This window comes from Dreissena polymorpha, chromosome 13 (assembly GCF_020536995.1).
Source record: "Dreissena polymorpha isolate Duluth1 chromosome 13, UMN_Dpol_1.0, whole genome shotgun sequence".
Lineage (NCBI taxonomy): Eukaryota > Metazoa > Mollusca > Bivalvia > Myida > Dreissenidae > Dreissena > Dreissena polymorpha.
Genome location: NC_068367.1, coordinates 61,929,217 through 61,944,567, shown reverse-complemented (window position 1 = coordinate 61,944,567; position 15,351 = coordinate 61,929,217). Strand labels below are relative to the sequence as shown.

Sequence of the window (15,351 nt, the reverse complement as noted above, 5' to 3'; positions counted from 1 at the left end):
CTACTATTTACGTGCATATACCTTCTTTAGCTGTAAAAAAACACACCATTTGTCATGTTTTAAAATGAGTTTCATTTATATATAGAGTTAAAACATATCTGCAAGAACATGGAAACTTGCTGAGTGATAGGTGATAACACTCAATAACAAATAGTTTTGTTTCTGCAAACAAATAAATTCTACCTCAAATTGTTACATCACCATGGTAACATCAAATAAAAACATCTGCTGTAGGTATAAGAGAAAAACTAACAAGAAAGTCAATACCCGTTTATTCTGTGCCTTGTCATAAGGAACGCTGATTTAGTAGTAATTATTAGTTCGCAAAAATCAATAACGTTATACTTTCTCATGAATGCATTAAAGGAATATGAACACACTTCGGAAAAATGAAGAGTTTGAAAATATTTGTAATATATTAAAAGAGTTAATACATTATGTCTAAACAACCGAAATAACACTCCTGGATAATAAAACTATAACAAATATTGGTTTATTAATGGATAATACTCATTCAAAATCGGTAAAATAATAAAGCGTTTGTAAAGCTTTTTAGGGATACGTTGAACAAGCAATGTCTTTAAAAAGATATTCGGCGTATATTCTGACTGTGAAATAATCTTTTCACAGATTTTGGCATATTTTGAAGTTTGTCATTAAATGCTTTATATTGATAAATGTAAACATTGGATCTTAAAAGCTCCTGTAAAAAATCAAGAATAAAATTTAAAAAAGGAAAAAAGTAGCCGGTACCAGGGCTCGAACCAGTGACTCCCGTAGTCCTGGAGTTAGTCTGCTGTAAAAACACATTAGCCCTCTCGGCCATTCCGCGGGGTATACACAGTATAAGTATTTTATACCTTATATAAGCAATCTTCGTAGTTTCGTAAATTTAAACGACAACAACAGAACTCTCCAAATTATTCAATCGTTTCGAGTTGCAACGCTTTATAATTTTTAGGTTTTCAAATCGTCAAAAGATACATATAATGGCTATATTGGACTATGGTAAATGTTCAGTAATACTGTTTCCTCACAAATATAACTAAATCGAAAATTATCGAATCTGAAACAACTTTTTAAAATTTTGTCAATTTACCAAACCGTGAAAAGATCCCTTTAAGTTTCTAAATAATTACATTGAACACCACGGTTTTATTGTGTGTTTTTTATGTTGTTGTTTTTACTTGTTAGTCGCATAGCCACCACATGAAATCTGTGTTAGTAAGTGCACGTATATTCAAACCACACAATAGTGTCCGTAGATAAAAATTATACTACGGAAGATCACGTCATATATGTCCTCACAAGGCTTATATAGCGTTTATTTCTTCACCATCGCAATATATGATGTTATTATTTGAAAAAAATCCAGTTATCTCTCGAAACATTATAACAAAAACACGTTTAGGGCCGCATCTTGCGAAAATGGGTTTTATGGCATTTCGCCCAGCATAGCTAAAGCCCAGCATGCGCAAGTGCGCAGTCTGATCGGGATGTACGCTGTCCGCTATAAAATCAATAATCACGTGAGTTTTCATGGTCTCATTAGTTATCTCAAGGTCAGACTGCACTATAGAAACACTTACCGTATATGGCATAAGACCCATTTCGCATGATGCGGATCTTAAATCAAAGTACTGACAGTACTGGTGTGACGATGTTTTTGAAGAGGATTGATATAAAAGCATCTATTTCAGTTTATCTACATCACCACAATTGTGTTTGTGGGTACGAACATTTTGGGTAGGAAAAAAAATGGCTACGAAAAATTTGGGTACAAAAATTATGCCCAAAAAAATTGGGTACGAAAAATGATTTGGTTACGAAAAAAAAAATGGTTACGAAAAAAAAATTGGGTACGAAAAAAATTTGGATACGAGCAAAAATTTGGTACGAAAAAAATTGGGTACGAAAAATGTAGGGTACGAAAATAAAAATGTGGGGTACGGGGAAGTATGCGGTGGCATAGAGGTACGGTGGCATAGAGGTGACATTCACTCATCTTTTTTAGAATTGCACTCCTTTTTTTCTATCTCGTGGTCACGACGTAGTAACACGTGGCCACAAGATAGTCAGCAAATCAAATACTATCTTGTTCCCTCAAATTAATCAGCCAATGAAAACGTCCTAAAGGCACGGCTCTGATATAACATAACATACTACTATTAGTACTACTATAACTACTACTACTACTGCTGCTGTTGATGCTGCTGCTGCTGCTGCTACTACTACTACTACTACTACTACTACTACTACCACTATTACTACTATCGCTACTGCTGTTACTGCTCCTCCTCCTCCTCCTATTACTACTACTGCTTCTGCTGCTGTTGCTAGTAGTAGTAGTAATAGTAGTAGTAATAGTAGTAGTAGAAGTAGTAGTAGTAGTAGTAGTAGTAGTAGTAGTAGTGGTAGTAGTAGTAGTAGTAGTAGTAGTAGTAGTAGTAGTAGTAGTAGTAGCAGCAGCAGCAGTAGTAGTAGTAGTAGTAGTAGTAGTAGTAGTAGTAGTAGTAGTAGTAATAGTAGTAGTAGTAGTAGTAGTAGTAGTAGTAGTAGTAGTCGTCGTCGTCGTCGTTGTAGTCGTCGTCGTCCGTCGGTCGTCGTCCGGTCGTCAGTCGGTCGTCGGTCGGTCGGTCGTCCATCGGTCGTCCATCATCCGTCCTCCGGTCGTGGTCCGTCGATCGTCCATCCGTCGGTCGTCCGTCGGTCGTCAGTCGGTCGTCCCTCGTCCAAACATCGGTCGTCCGTTGGTCGTTCATCAGTTGTCCGTCCGTCGGTCGTCCTCCATCGTCCGTCGGTCGGTAGTCGGTATTCCGTTGGTCGTCCATCGTCGTCGAAGTGGTTGTCGTAGTAGAAGTAGTAAAAGTAGTAGTAGTGGCCACGAATTAGCTTAGTCGGGATCTCGAGATCTCGAAATTCTCTCCTCTTTTGTTTAATGCACCCTTCCTTTATTTACTTCACCTCTCTTTTTCTAACTGCACTCCTCTTTTATTTAGTTTTATTTAGTTTTGCTCTCCTCTTTTATCTATCTCGTGGCCACGACAAAGCTAACTCGTGGCCACGAGTTACTAAGTCGTGGCCACGAGATAGAAAAAAGGAGTGCAATTAAAAAAAGAGGAGTGAATGTCACCTCTATGCCACCGTATAGAGGTGACATTCACTTCTCTTTTTTAAAATTGCTTTCCTCTTTTTTCTATCTCGTGGCCACGAGTTAGCTGTGTCGTGGACACGAGATAGAAAAAAGAGGAGTGCACAACTAAATAAAAGCGGAGTGCAATTTAAAAAAAAAGCGGTGCAGTAAATAAAGGCAGAGTGCATTAAACAAAAGAGGAGAGAATTTTCGCTATCTCGAGATCCCGAGTTAGTCAGCCAATCAAATTTTGCGTAACATGTGTAAATATTCTGTACGCATATATATATATATATATATATATAGCTGGTTAAAGCAGGCAAGGCTCTGATATAACATAACATACTACTATTAGTACTACTATTACTACTACTGTTGCTGTCGTTGTTGTTGCTGCTGTTACTACTCATACTACTACTACTACTACTACTACCACTACTACTACTACTACTACTACTACTACTACTACTACTACTACTAGTACTACTACTACTACTACTACTTCTACTACTACTACTACTACTGCTACTAGTACTACTAATTCTGCCAAGGTTACCAATTTATGTTTAATGAATTTCAATAAAAAGCTTTGACAGAATTTTCCAACATGTCACAAAATGTCGAAAAAGTGTATGGAATAAAGTGGAAGTTTTTTCGGCCGACCGATGGACGACGACCGACGGACGACCGAGGGACGACTGAAAGACGACCAACGGACGACCGATGTTTGGTCAAGGTACGACCGACGGACGACGCCGGATGGACGACCGACGGACGACCGGAGGACGGACGATTGACGACCGACGGACGACGCCGGATGGACAACCGACGGACCACGACCGGAGGACGAACGACCGACGGTCGACCGACGGACGGACGACGCCAGATGGACGACCGACGGACCACTGGAGAACGGACGATGGACGACCGACGCCGGATGGACAACCGACGTGTATTTTCTGTACCACTTAGCTTAAAAAAACGTTATGTTAAAGTAAAACGTTTGTGGGTTATAACATTACGTTTCAGCATATACATTTAAAACTTGACTTGCTCTTTAATTACACCATGCTCTTTAATTTCACATGTATATCATACCAAACTTTATATTTCGTTGTTTCCTTTCCTACGTTAATGATGCTATGTGTACGGACGTGATTTCACATGCCCATGTGCATGAACATATAATTTTTCTCTTTTGATTATTGTTTTTTTCTGCAATTCAATAAACTTAGGTATGTTTGTTCGTTAAGTACGGCAATAATTTCATGATGATTCCCGAAAGTAGGTATGAGCACATAGTCGTAAGAGCACTTGAATACGTGAGTTCTCCCATGAACACATGGTAAGGTTAACTAAACCTCCGCGATACGACCTAACATGTGTTTAAAACAGCATTATTGCATAAACTCTATCTATAATGCCCTCTGGCGGGGTAACTTGGCAAAAGGCGGGCTTGAACGGGAGAAATCTTGTATTAACAAGGCGATTCACGTGCCGTTCAAGCCCTGTTATGCGTTTTTTCTTATCCATAATCTGGTCCACGCGCAGTTACTTCCCTTCTCCAGCCTTCGACAACTTTCCAAGCATAAATGGGAAACTGAATAAGCACCAGTTTCCTCATGCATGCAGGGATAATGACTATTTCAATCCACTTTTCAAGTGATACCATCTGCACTCTCTTGACAACAGCTTTATTTTATTGGCAACGTCAATGAAGTTAAGGTTATTAACTCAACACTTTCAAAAGACCATATAAACGGACTCCCAGAACCTTTGATAATTTTTGCTATGGCGGCTCTGGGAGTCCATATGCACTACTTCATACACACGGGTGCAGTTCAGCGCACGGAATCCGTGCGCTTCACTTAACGGAGTTACAGACGTCATTCGAGACAAATTGAGGAAAATAATGAATAAACTTCAGAACCATGTTAAATTTACCTGAATGAAAACCTACGGATGTTATCGTTTGCATACATCCGATAAAAACAAGACGATGTTTCAACACACTTTTCTCGCTGACATTGTTATGTTTAAATTTGAAACAGTGTATTCTGTATCGAATACCACATCGTTATCGACTTTTTGGCTCCAACACATAACGCGACGTACAAATATTGGTGTAATGCGACCTGACCTATATTGGGTCAATTTTCCAATATGGCGGATACAGCGTACAAAACAAAACCTTAGTCAATACAAATCAAATATTTCTTGCTTTAATGGTACCATTTGGATGAGTTGGTGGTTTAAATAGGTACATTTTAATAAGCTCATGCAGTTTCAGTGTTCATTAACCTTTGAATTGTTGATAACATATTGCACCCATGGACAAGAGAAAGCGCATTGAAACTCTCAGCCTAGCTGAGAGTTGAATTATTGCAACTATCAAAAGACTATGCTGTACATGTAAGTGTTTATGTACCTTCAACGTTCCTGCTGTAAATTCCGAAATAATTCCCCATTTCTTACTTTGCGCGGCTGCATTTTAACTTTGCATTAATCCACTGTTTAAACACATTTTAAATCGAAAACTGCCTATCCGAAGGTAAAGCCTCGTCATTTCGGATGATGACCGAGTGAAGCATATGCAAAACACAACCTTGAGCTGTATTGAAATAATCGAATTATTTTGTCGATGTCGAATGAACAAAACATATTGTTTTCAATGTTATTTAAAATTATTATGGCATGTGTGATTTGTTTATGCAATAAAAGCGAAAATCGCAGCATCGTCAAAAATCTCAGTGCGTCTTGTAAATGGAACATCTAAGCACAATACGTTTCGATGTAAACAAAGTCAGTTTAACTGTGTTATTTATAGCAAAAGGCAAATTTCTGCAGCCTATTTAGTCTCTCATAAACGATTTCCAGACGTGCTGACCGAGTACGGCAAACATATGTGCGCAGATAATTAAACGATTACCCTGCTATAATGACGCTACACAATTTCGGTAGTGTTTGTTTTCTCATCGTTAAAGCAATGCTGTGTTTTCAACCTTTATCGGTAGTCCATTATGCCTTCCCCTGACAATTTAGTTATATTGTATCGGTTCATGTCATAAACAATATTGAATATTAAATTGTATCAGGACAGCTTATTTTATACTGTTTTAGGTGCGATGTTGCAAAATGATTTGTGTACGAATGCTTTGTCGACGTGAATATTATTTTTCTAGTACACAGGCAGGAATTTGAAAGGCATTAATCAAACTAATGCTTCTAGACAACACATTCAACGTGGAAGTTCTGAACAGATAATCTCATTTATCAAACGCAAATTTTGTATGTATAATTTAAGGAATTATTATTTAAAACATAAACAATGTCGCTCTTCTAGACTAAATTTCTATACCTTAAAACCCCGTCTTAGCTTTTAATTGTCCCTTCCAATACGATAATCACATATTTAAGCAGAATTATATCTAGTGCGGTGCTGTATGTATTGTCATGTATTGTAACTGGTACCAGACTACGGAGATAGAAAAATATTTAATGATTATCTGTGCTAATATATAAACATAGTAATAGTATGAAACTATTATTGTAATACGTTCATAAAAGCTCGCAAAATAAACATTTATACAATTGTCGATACATTCCAACCTGAGAAGAGCGTTCAGTCAAGGGAAATAAGCAAAGTGACCGTTGTAGACAGGGGACTCTTATTCTCAGGTGATCAGTTTTATATTGTATGTCAGTTGGTTGTATTACACCACCCAGACTATTGCACACAGTGGAATGTAATCAAACGCTGTTTGCCGATAATTTAGCATAATAACACAATTATGTCTATTGAATAATACAAATTAAAATCTTATTAATAAACTCAAATTTATACCTGTTATTAAACGTATGAGTGTATCAAGGGTAATATTGTTGTTTACTTATGCATCTTGTCCATTCAGTAAATCCGAATGGAACGTTCATTGTAAGATATTTTTTAATTATGGCGGTCACGTGCCATTTACGTCACTCCCGAAGTATTTATAGTGCATCGCTGTTATAAACCGAAAGAACGGCATAACAGTATCGTTCTCATTCAAAGAAAGAGACACAAAAATGTATTTACACGCAAACCTCACACAAACAGCATTCTTATTCAAACAACCATAAAAGCATTTCGGGTTTTGGGACTTGGGACTTGCGGATAGCATGTGTTGTTGTAAATTCGACTGGAGTTTTACTTGAAAAAAATTCACTTGCAGATATGCAAAAAGTTTGTTACATGAGTTGCAATTCGATGTATGTCTTGCCAGTATTGACGATCAGTACTTAATCTTTGTTGTAGCCTGCTAATAACACTCGTCAACTACTTTTTGTTGTTGACAACTTATCGGCGATAAAGATCAATTTATTTTGTCGCACGAACATGCTATTGCGTTAATAATGACTGCGGCAGCGTCAGAGATAAGAAAAAACAACGTAGAATTTTTTAATGTTTACTTTTCGCCACCCAAAACAAATTACTCGTGACCGCTATACACAGATAAAAATGGCTTCGGGGGTGAAATGTACTGTCCGTCGATCGTTATATACTAGTAACCGTATTCTCACGTGTAATATAGAAGATTTTTTGCCGGGGGAATCCATCCTGGTCACTGTATTCAGGTGACCGTTGTTCTCAGGTTGCCTCTAAGTCAGGTTTGATTGTATTAAATACACACTGTAATATACATTTACACGGTATTACGCCAAGATGAGAATGCACTTCTACACGTGTTACTTCATGGCGTCAACTTCAAAGATTAATGTCGCCAAGATCCTGTGCTGTACGCAAACATATTTAACATGATCACACAACGGTCTTTATAGCCTCCGTTTTTAATTTGAGGCGAATACAATAATACAATTTCAACTTCAACTTCAACGAGATACTCTGCAATGCCTCGAGGACATCTACTGAAGAGAACTTAAACTGTGCAAATATGGAGTGCGGAGTGCTTCTTAAAATACGAATAAAATAGCGTTCGCCTACGTAAAACACTGTACAACACTGGCAATACACTGTAGAACTGGCCTACAACACTGGCAGCGGCCGGACGGCAGACTTGAATGCGTCTAGGTTCGGGGCTGTCACTACTGCGGTGGGAAAGGAGTTCCAGATAGATGCTATCCTGGGGGAAAACTAGCGTTAACATGCGTTACGTGAGGATTGTGGAGGGATGCAGTTTTGAGAGTTGCTTTGTCTGGTTGATCTGACTATGGAACGGTCTAGTAGATATAAAGCTGGTACGGCAATAAGACCATAAACAACTCTGTAGAATAGCACCAAGTCAAATCATTGCCTACTTTGTTGCAAAGTCTGCAAATTGAGTTCATTGATGATTGATGTTACACTATCTGGCTGGCATGGGTTGAAAGGCCACGAATCTGGCAGAATTACGTTGTACTTGTTTGATTTGTTTCAGGTGAGTTGTTTGTTTCTGAGTAGGATTCCAGATGGGTGAATACTATTCCAACTTTGGTCTAACTAATAATTGACAAACTCGGTCTTTAACTAGTTTGGGGCATTTGTCAAGGGTTCGTTTAAAAAAAAAAGTTTGTAAAGCCTTTCCAGTTATTTATTCGATATGAGTGTCAAATTTTAAGTTGTCGTTAAATTCAACGCCTAAATATGCATTATGGTCTACAGATTCTAAAGTTTCACCACTCATTGTATAAGCATAACGTTGTTTAATTGTTGGATGTGTTGAAGATATTCATTATTGCACATTTTTTTCACATTGAAATCCATCTGCCATGACTTACTCCATTCTACAAGTTTATCAAAATCTTGCTGAAGTTTCTGTTGATCGGCTGGATATTTAATTACACGATAGATTACACAGTCATCTGCGAATAGTCGTACTACAGACGAAATACTACTCGTACAACAATGACACTTACTGAGAATACATGTAAAAAAATGAAAATCATTGCTGACTTCGTTTGTATTGACGGAAACCGACCCTCTCCAGATGGATAAAATAAGTTTTAACAATAAATGTGGAAAAAGTCTCCCACATTCGAATGGCAGTATGATCTATTAGTTGATAGTGACCATCAAGTGGTAGAAGTAAAAGGAGCGGAAGTAGTTGAGGACATCATTTGACGTCTCTTTCGTCGAACCGCGCTATACATAATAATGTTCACTTGTTCCCGATATATTTCGCGCCAAAAGGCTTTTTCAAACTTTGTTTTCTACAAATTCACTACATGATCTTCGTGCTACTCAACAACAAAAATGTATATTGACGTCAAAAAACAAATAAACAGGAAATGACGTCATAACGTCTTGACGCAAATTAGCGCAATGTTTCAAATACGACGTCGTATCCTGGAAGTAAAGATCTGTTTGTCAAAGCGATCATTAGAGCTCACGAAAAAAAACGGAGATTTTCCCGAAATGATGGAGTCAAGCAACGAAACAAAGGTTAGGAATGACATCTGGAGGCGTATTTCTCGAGGCATGAGAGGAGAAAAAGTCAGCGAGTTAGCGGAACGGTCAATAAAGATGTTTTCGCTTTTAGCTACCTGTGTAAGACCCGCACGGTCCAAGGACCCCGACGTGTATATATGCTCTCCAATAACGTGGGAGAAGTCCAGCAAACTTCCCATCTACAGAGGGCCCCAAATCACCGTTCCTTGGACGGGTCCAGTGTGTAATACCCCACATCTCGGTACCTCACAAACGCCGAGCTGAAGGCTCAAGTGAACCTTCTAGAACTCAGGTTCCGGAAGCAGTCAGAGATACTGGAAAAGCACGGGCGTCGGACCTCTGTGCCGCAAAAGATCAATATACCGTATTTTAACGAAGAGAAAGTTTCGGAAATGGCCGATCTCGTCGAGAAAATCAAACTGCGCTGATACAGACGGGATTGAGGAATAGGTATTGATTAAGGTTTAGATTTGATATAACTCTTTGTATAAGAATACATCGTTGAAGATGTGCTATAATTTTATCGCATCAATCATTCCATAAAGCTCGAAAATAAAAGTCGACACGCTTATTGCGACAAAATAAAAAGTAAATTGTATGTGCTCCATTCACTCACTCCCTCTAGGTGTTGTACTAATTTGTTTAAAAAATCCATGGACGTATTTTACTGTGATTTAGTATCATTATCGTTACATATTTTGTTTTCTGTTTCTTTACAGATGGTGTGTCCTCACGTGGAAACCAGAAACTGGCGCTGAACTTTTATAATTTGTATAACTAGTTTTTTTATTATAATTATTAATTGTGATTTAGTTTGGGAAATATTTATTTCATACCATTTTATTTGCAAGAAGTATTTCATGATTTTGAACATCGTGTTTGTTTTTAATTATTGTGCAAATTATTGTGTTCATGCATTTATTGCAATTGAAAAACAATGCTTGCAACTGATTGTGTGTACGTTAAAATATTAAGTTATTGAATCAACAAGAGCTGTCTCGATCGGAAGACATATGACCCCGAACAACGCTTTTTTCGAAACCTAAACGCAGATTTCGAAACCTAAACGCGGACCCTAAGTTCAAGGTCAAAGGGGTAAAAAATTTTGAAAAGCCTTGTCCATATACACATGCTTACCAAATATAAAGGTTACATCTGAAGCGACATAGACGTTTTGAGCATTTTTCGAAACCTAAACGCAAAAGTGTGACGGAAAGACAGACGGACAGACGGACGGACAGACAAACGGACAGTGCGATCACTTTATGCTTTCCTTCGGGGGCATTAAAATAAAGAGTAGAAAATAAATTGTGGTCTTTAATTACCAAGAGTTTAAGAAGCAGTATGAGCAACTAAAGAGATAAAATAAGCATGTTTTACTTTCTTTTTAGTCATAATACTTATGTGCTCTGTAAACAATTACGTACCAAAAAATTACTGCGAAAATATTTGACCCGCGAAATGTTTGCAAATGACGAAAACAGTACGAAAATATACTGTTAATTTAGAACCTTTACTATAAAATATCGATATGCTCAAAAAGATTTGACGAGGTCTTCCAGTGCAACGCAACAGCGACTTCAATAATTGATTACTTTATGGCCTAGCTTGCACATCAAAATTCCGCCATAATTCAGTTTGACAAAATCGTCCCCTTATGAAACCTTCAGACTGGTATTCCTCGATTGTTACTTAAACTCATTTTCAAATTACTTGACAATAAACTTACACATGTATTTCTAAACATATTGATCACATTCTTTGACTTTGTGTTCGTCTTTTAATGTATAACATCATTTTTACTCCTTATTTGAAAACGCTTTTCTCAGTTATCCGTTATGGACGAGCGAAATTAAAGAAGCTTATTTAATGTCTGATATGAAATCCCGCTTCAAACGGGAATACTCAGCCTGTGACGGATGGTTAAGTAAAAATTGTACCGAATGGACGCTGAATGACGATCAGAATCGTCAAAAGTTACCACCATACCCCCCCCCCCCCCCCTCTTAAATTTTCTCCTTAAATTTACATCGAGGACACACGCAGAATCGGCGGAACTCCGTTCTACTAAGACAATACTCAATAATAATAATAAACCATACCTATATCAGGATTAAAACACCACTGATAACGTTAGTAAAATCATATGTCTTCAACGTTTTCTGGAATATAACGTTAAAAAACTTAATTTTCAATACCGCGAAATTGAGCTGATTGAGGCATGTAAATAATGCCAATTAATTGCGTACATACATATAAGCCGCGTTCTGAGAAAACTGGGCATAATGCATGTGCGTAAAGTGTCGTCCCAGATTAGCCTGTGCGGTCCGCACATGCTACTCAGGGACGACACTTTCCGCTTGTATGACCTTTTTCGTTTAAATGAAGTCTCTTCTTGGCAAAAATCCAATTTAGGCGGAAAGTGTCGTCCCTGATTAGCCTGTGCGAACTGCACAGGCTAATCTGGGACGATACTTAACTTACATGCATTACGACTCATATTAGTTATTTTAAGGGGAATAAATCAGTGCGGACTTTAGACCATAGACATAAGATCATGATTAGACCATTTCAGCTTGCAATAATGTACGTAGGCGAAACAGACAATACAACACACTTCAAAACGGATAAAAATAAAAGGAAGGACTTACGAAGTCACGTTCAAGTAACTACGACAAGTGTCATTGCACTATATAAACCTCGTGTACACTTATCCACATTGTGGATCGATTGTTCGTAAAATATTTACGAGCTTACGTCATTGATCCATGGGCTACTGCTGGTAGGAACAGTTTCATTCATAAATACAAGTAATCATCACTGTAAATAGTACTTTTTGTTGTTAAACACATATGAAAGAATTTCAGTTATTTGGATATCGTGTTTGACTCCTGTAAGGTCATTACGAATCCATACAAATCGATTACAACTAAATATCTAGCATTCTACATTACCAAGTCATCATAAATACCACCAAATGAGTATTTAAGACCTTGCATGCAAACATAAATCTAACTAGTCTGTGTTTTTTCAAAGGACATGATTGAAAACGTTTAAAGTATTTATTAAAATAAATAATCACATTTGACGATCGTGTTTATATGACAGTTAATACGAAGGATTTCTGACATTTTATCCCATTTTATAACACAAACTAAGGTACGTACATAGTGATTGAAAATGAATCCATAGCTTTATAATTTCTTATATTGTTTAACAATACGCTGTGTAGCAGTCTGCTATCGTATTAATGTTCAGAACATAAAAAGACAACTAAATTAAAGCATTTATGTTTGATCATTTACAAAGAATGTAATTGCATATTTGACGATAAACTCACACTTTGTCTGGTTTTCGCGTTAAACAAAGCCATCGCACAACTAGTATTTACTGGTCGTTTACCAAAGAGCACTATTTTTTCCAAGTTATATTTCGTGTTAGTAATAGTAATTAATGATTGTGTGAATCATATAATATAAAAATATATTTCGTGTTAGTAATAGTAATTAATGATTGTGTGAATCATATAATATAAAAATACACGTACAACAAACTGACTAATTGAGTATAGCCATTAAATAACAACATTTCAATTTTTGATTTTAGATCAAGAAATCGAAAAATAATCCCAACAGGATACATAATGAAAACACCAAACTCGGTCGGTCAACTAATTCTGCTAGCATTTTCCTTAGCACGAGCGAGCGACTGCCCAAGAGGATGCGTATGCAGTTTTGAACAGGTCACGTGTTCCGGCCTGACGTCATTTCCTACGTCATTTCCTGTGGATACGGTATCGATCAATGTCACGCACATGAACGCCGATGAAATACCTGTAGACTGCCTCGACAATATGGAGTTTATCAAGAACGTTTTCATTCAGTCGAGTACCATCCTTCGGGTACGGTCTGGGTCATTTAATGGGCACGATTTTATGGGGGTCATACGCTTCGACGACGTTCACATCAAAACAATTGAATCATTTGCTTTCAACAATATCGTCGAATTGGGAACTTTGGCTGTCTACAACTCATCCATTGAAAACATTGAAATGTTTGCTTTCTCAAATATGTACGCCGTTAACGCGATTGAATTCAACAACTGCAACATCACTTCCATTGCGACCAATGCCTTTTACAACATGAACGAGATGATTAAAATCAAATTTGATGACAACAATATCAAGACGCTGGAACCAAATTCTATTTCAGGAGTGACGAAAATTAACGAGCTATTTATAAGTTACAACGCTATTGAAAGTCTTGGGTGTGGAAATATTGAGAAACTTCTAAACGAGGCCCACACTGGCGTAATGTCAATGAACACGGTTACTTGTTCATGTGACCTACTCTGGCTTCAGAAAAGCGAATCGTTGAAACCATATCTCGACTCCAATTGGTGCAAAGAGGAGTCGGGGAAACTATTAGCCTGGGGAGATATTGCTAAAGCCTTCATGGCGTGTTCGGAAACTGACATTACTTCAACTCATTGCGTCGATCTGCCAGAATCAAATAAAAAATCCGATTTCAACACTGACTATCCTCATCAGAAAGAAACAGCAACAAGCCGTCTGCATACTACTGGAACCTCAATTGATGAAATGACAAGTCAAACAACGAATAGTTTTACATCAAATGCCTGGGACGTTTTAGACAATGTTAAGAGGACTACGAAAATGACGCGAAAGGACGACGACCTACAAAAGGACAAACAAACGCCAAAAAGAAAGGTTAATCATACCGATAATTACAGCATGGCAGCTCGTGGTACAATTGTTTTGCCCAATGATTCGTTTGATATGTTTGGAATCGACGGTAACAAGAGCAGGAAAAATGAAGATGAAACTGGACATGAACAAGACGAAATCATTGTACAAAATGGTGTTGTGAAAAAACCATCGAACATCGGGTTTGATGAGCAGAAAAACGAATCATTTAATACCGATAGCTTTGCATACGCAGACCAATCGATGAAAACAGATAAAAACTATTCTAATAGTAAAGGCACAGAAACGCGTGAAAAGGTCGAGTTAGAAATAACGGAAGACAACCATCTACGACAAATTTCTATGACAAGTGCGGTAGAGGGTGTTCCATCAAATACTTATGTTTTTATAATCGTGTATGCAATTGTTGTAATACTGTAGGCGTTTTAATTAGTAAATACTGTTTGCGTTAAATGTAGAGAATTTCTTTTGCACAAAATGTAAGATTAAATATCGATCTAAAATTGAACTATCATACAGTACCAATTTGTATGTAGGAATTTCAGTACCTAGGTACGTAATTGAGAATTACAAACACATCGTATTAGAATCCCAAAATCAACTGGTTGTAAATGTGAAGCAAGCATCGTTCATTATAATTGTGTCCCTTTCTTGGAAAACTGGGCTTAATGAATGTGCATAAAGTGTCATCCCAGATTAGCCTGTGCATTCCACACAGGCTAATCAGGGATGACACTTTTCGCATAAACTTGACTATCGCTAAAAGGTAAAGGGAAAATACCATAAAAGCAGAAAGTGTCGTCCCTGATTAGTTTGTGCGGACTGCACAGGCTAATCTGGGACGACACTTTACGCACATACATTAAGCCCAGTTTTCCCAAATTGGGACCCATATAATAATTCTATTAAGGGCTAAACTCGTGATAACAGGGCTGGAACATGGAATATACAGTTTGCATTAAAACACCGCCGTGTTGATTAATGCAATTGTATCGATCGACTTGTGTATATAATATTTGGACAAACATGATTTGAAAACTTATCGTACCATGACTGTTGTTTGAAATT

General features: G+C 37.5%; 1 protein-coding gene and 1 long non-coding RNA gene across 2 annotated transcripts; both read left to right on the top strand.

Moving 5' to 3' along the window:
- Positions 1 to 8,120: 8,120 nt before the first annotated feature.
- LOC127855984 (uncharacterized) lies at positions 8,121 to 10,428 on the top strand. The gene is made up of 2 exons (XR_008037803.1): positions 8,121 to 10,007; positions 10,277 to 10,428. It is a non-coding gene; the product is annotated as an uncharacterized LOC127855984 (long non-coding RNA).
- A 2,156-nt stretch (positions 10,429 to 12,584) lies between these two features.
- On the top strand, positions 12,585 to 15,282 carry LOC127855964 (uncharacterized). The gene is made up of 2 exons (XM_052391902.1): positions 12,585 to 12,716; positions 13,164 to 15,282. The coding sequence occupies exon 2, from the start codon at positions 13,201 to 13,203 to the stop codon at positions 14,701 to 14,703; it is 1,503 nt and encodes a 500-aa protein (XP_052247862.1). The 5' UTR covers positions 12,585 to 12,716; positions 13,164 to 13,200; the 3' UTR covers positions 14,704 to 15,282.
- Positions 15,283 to 15,351: the final 69 nt, after the last annotated feature.

Bases quoted from the DNA above. Each gene is read 5' to 3' on its own strand.
- LOC127855964 (XM_052391902.1), top strand. From the start codon at position 13,201: ATGAAAACACCAAACTCGGTCGGTCAACTAATTCTGCTAGCATTTTCC.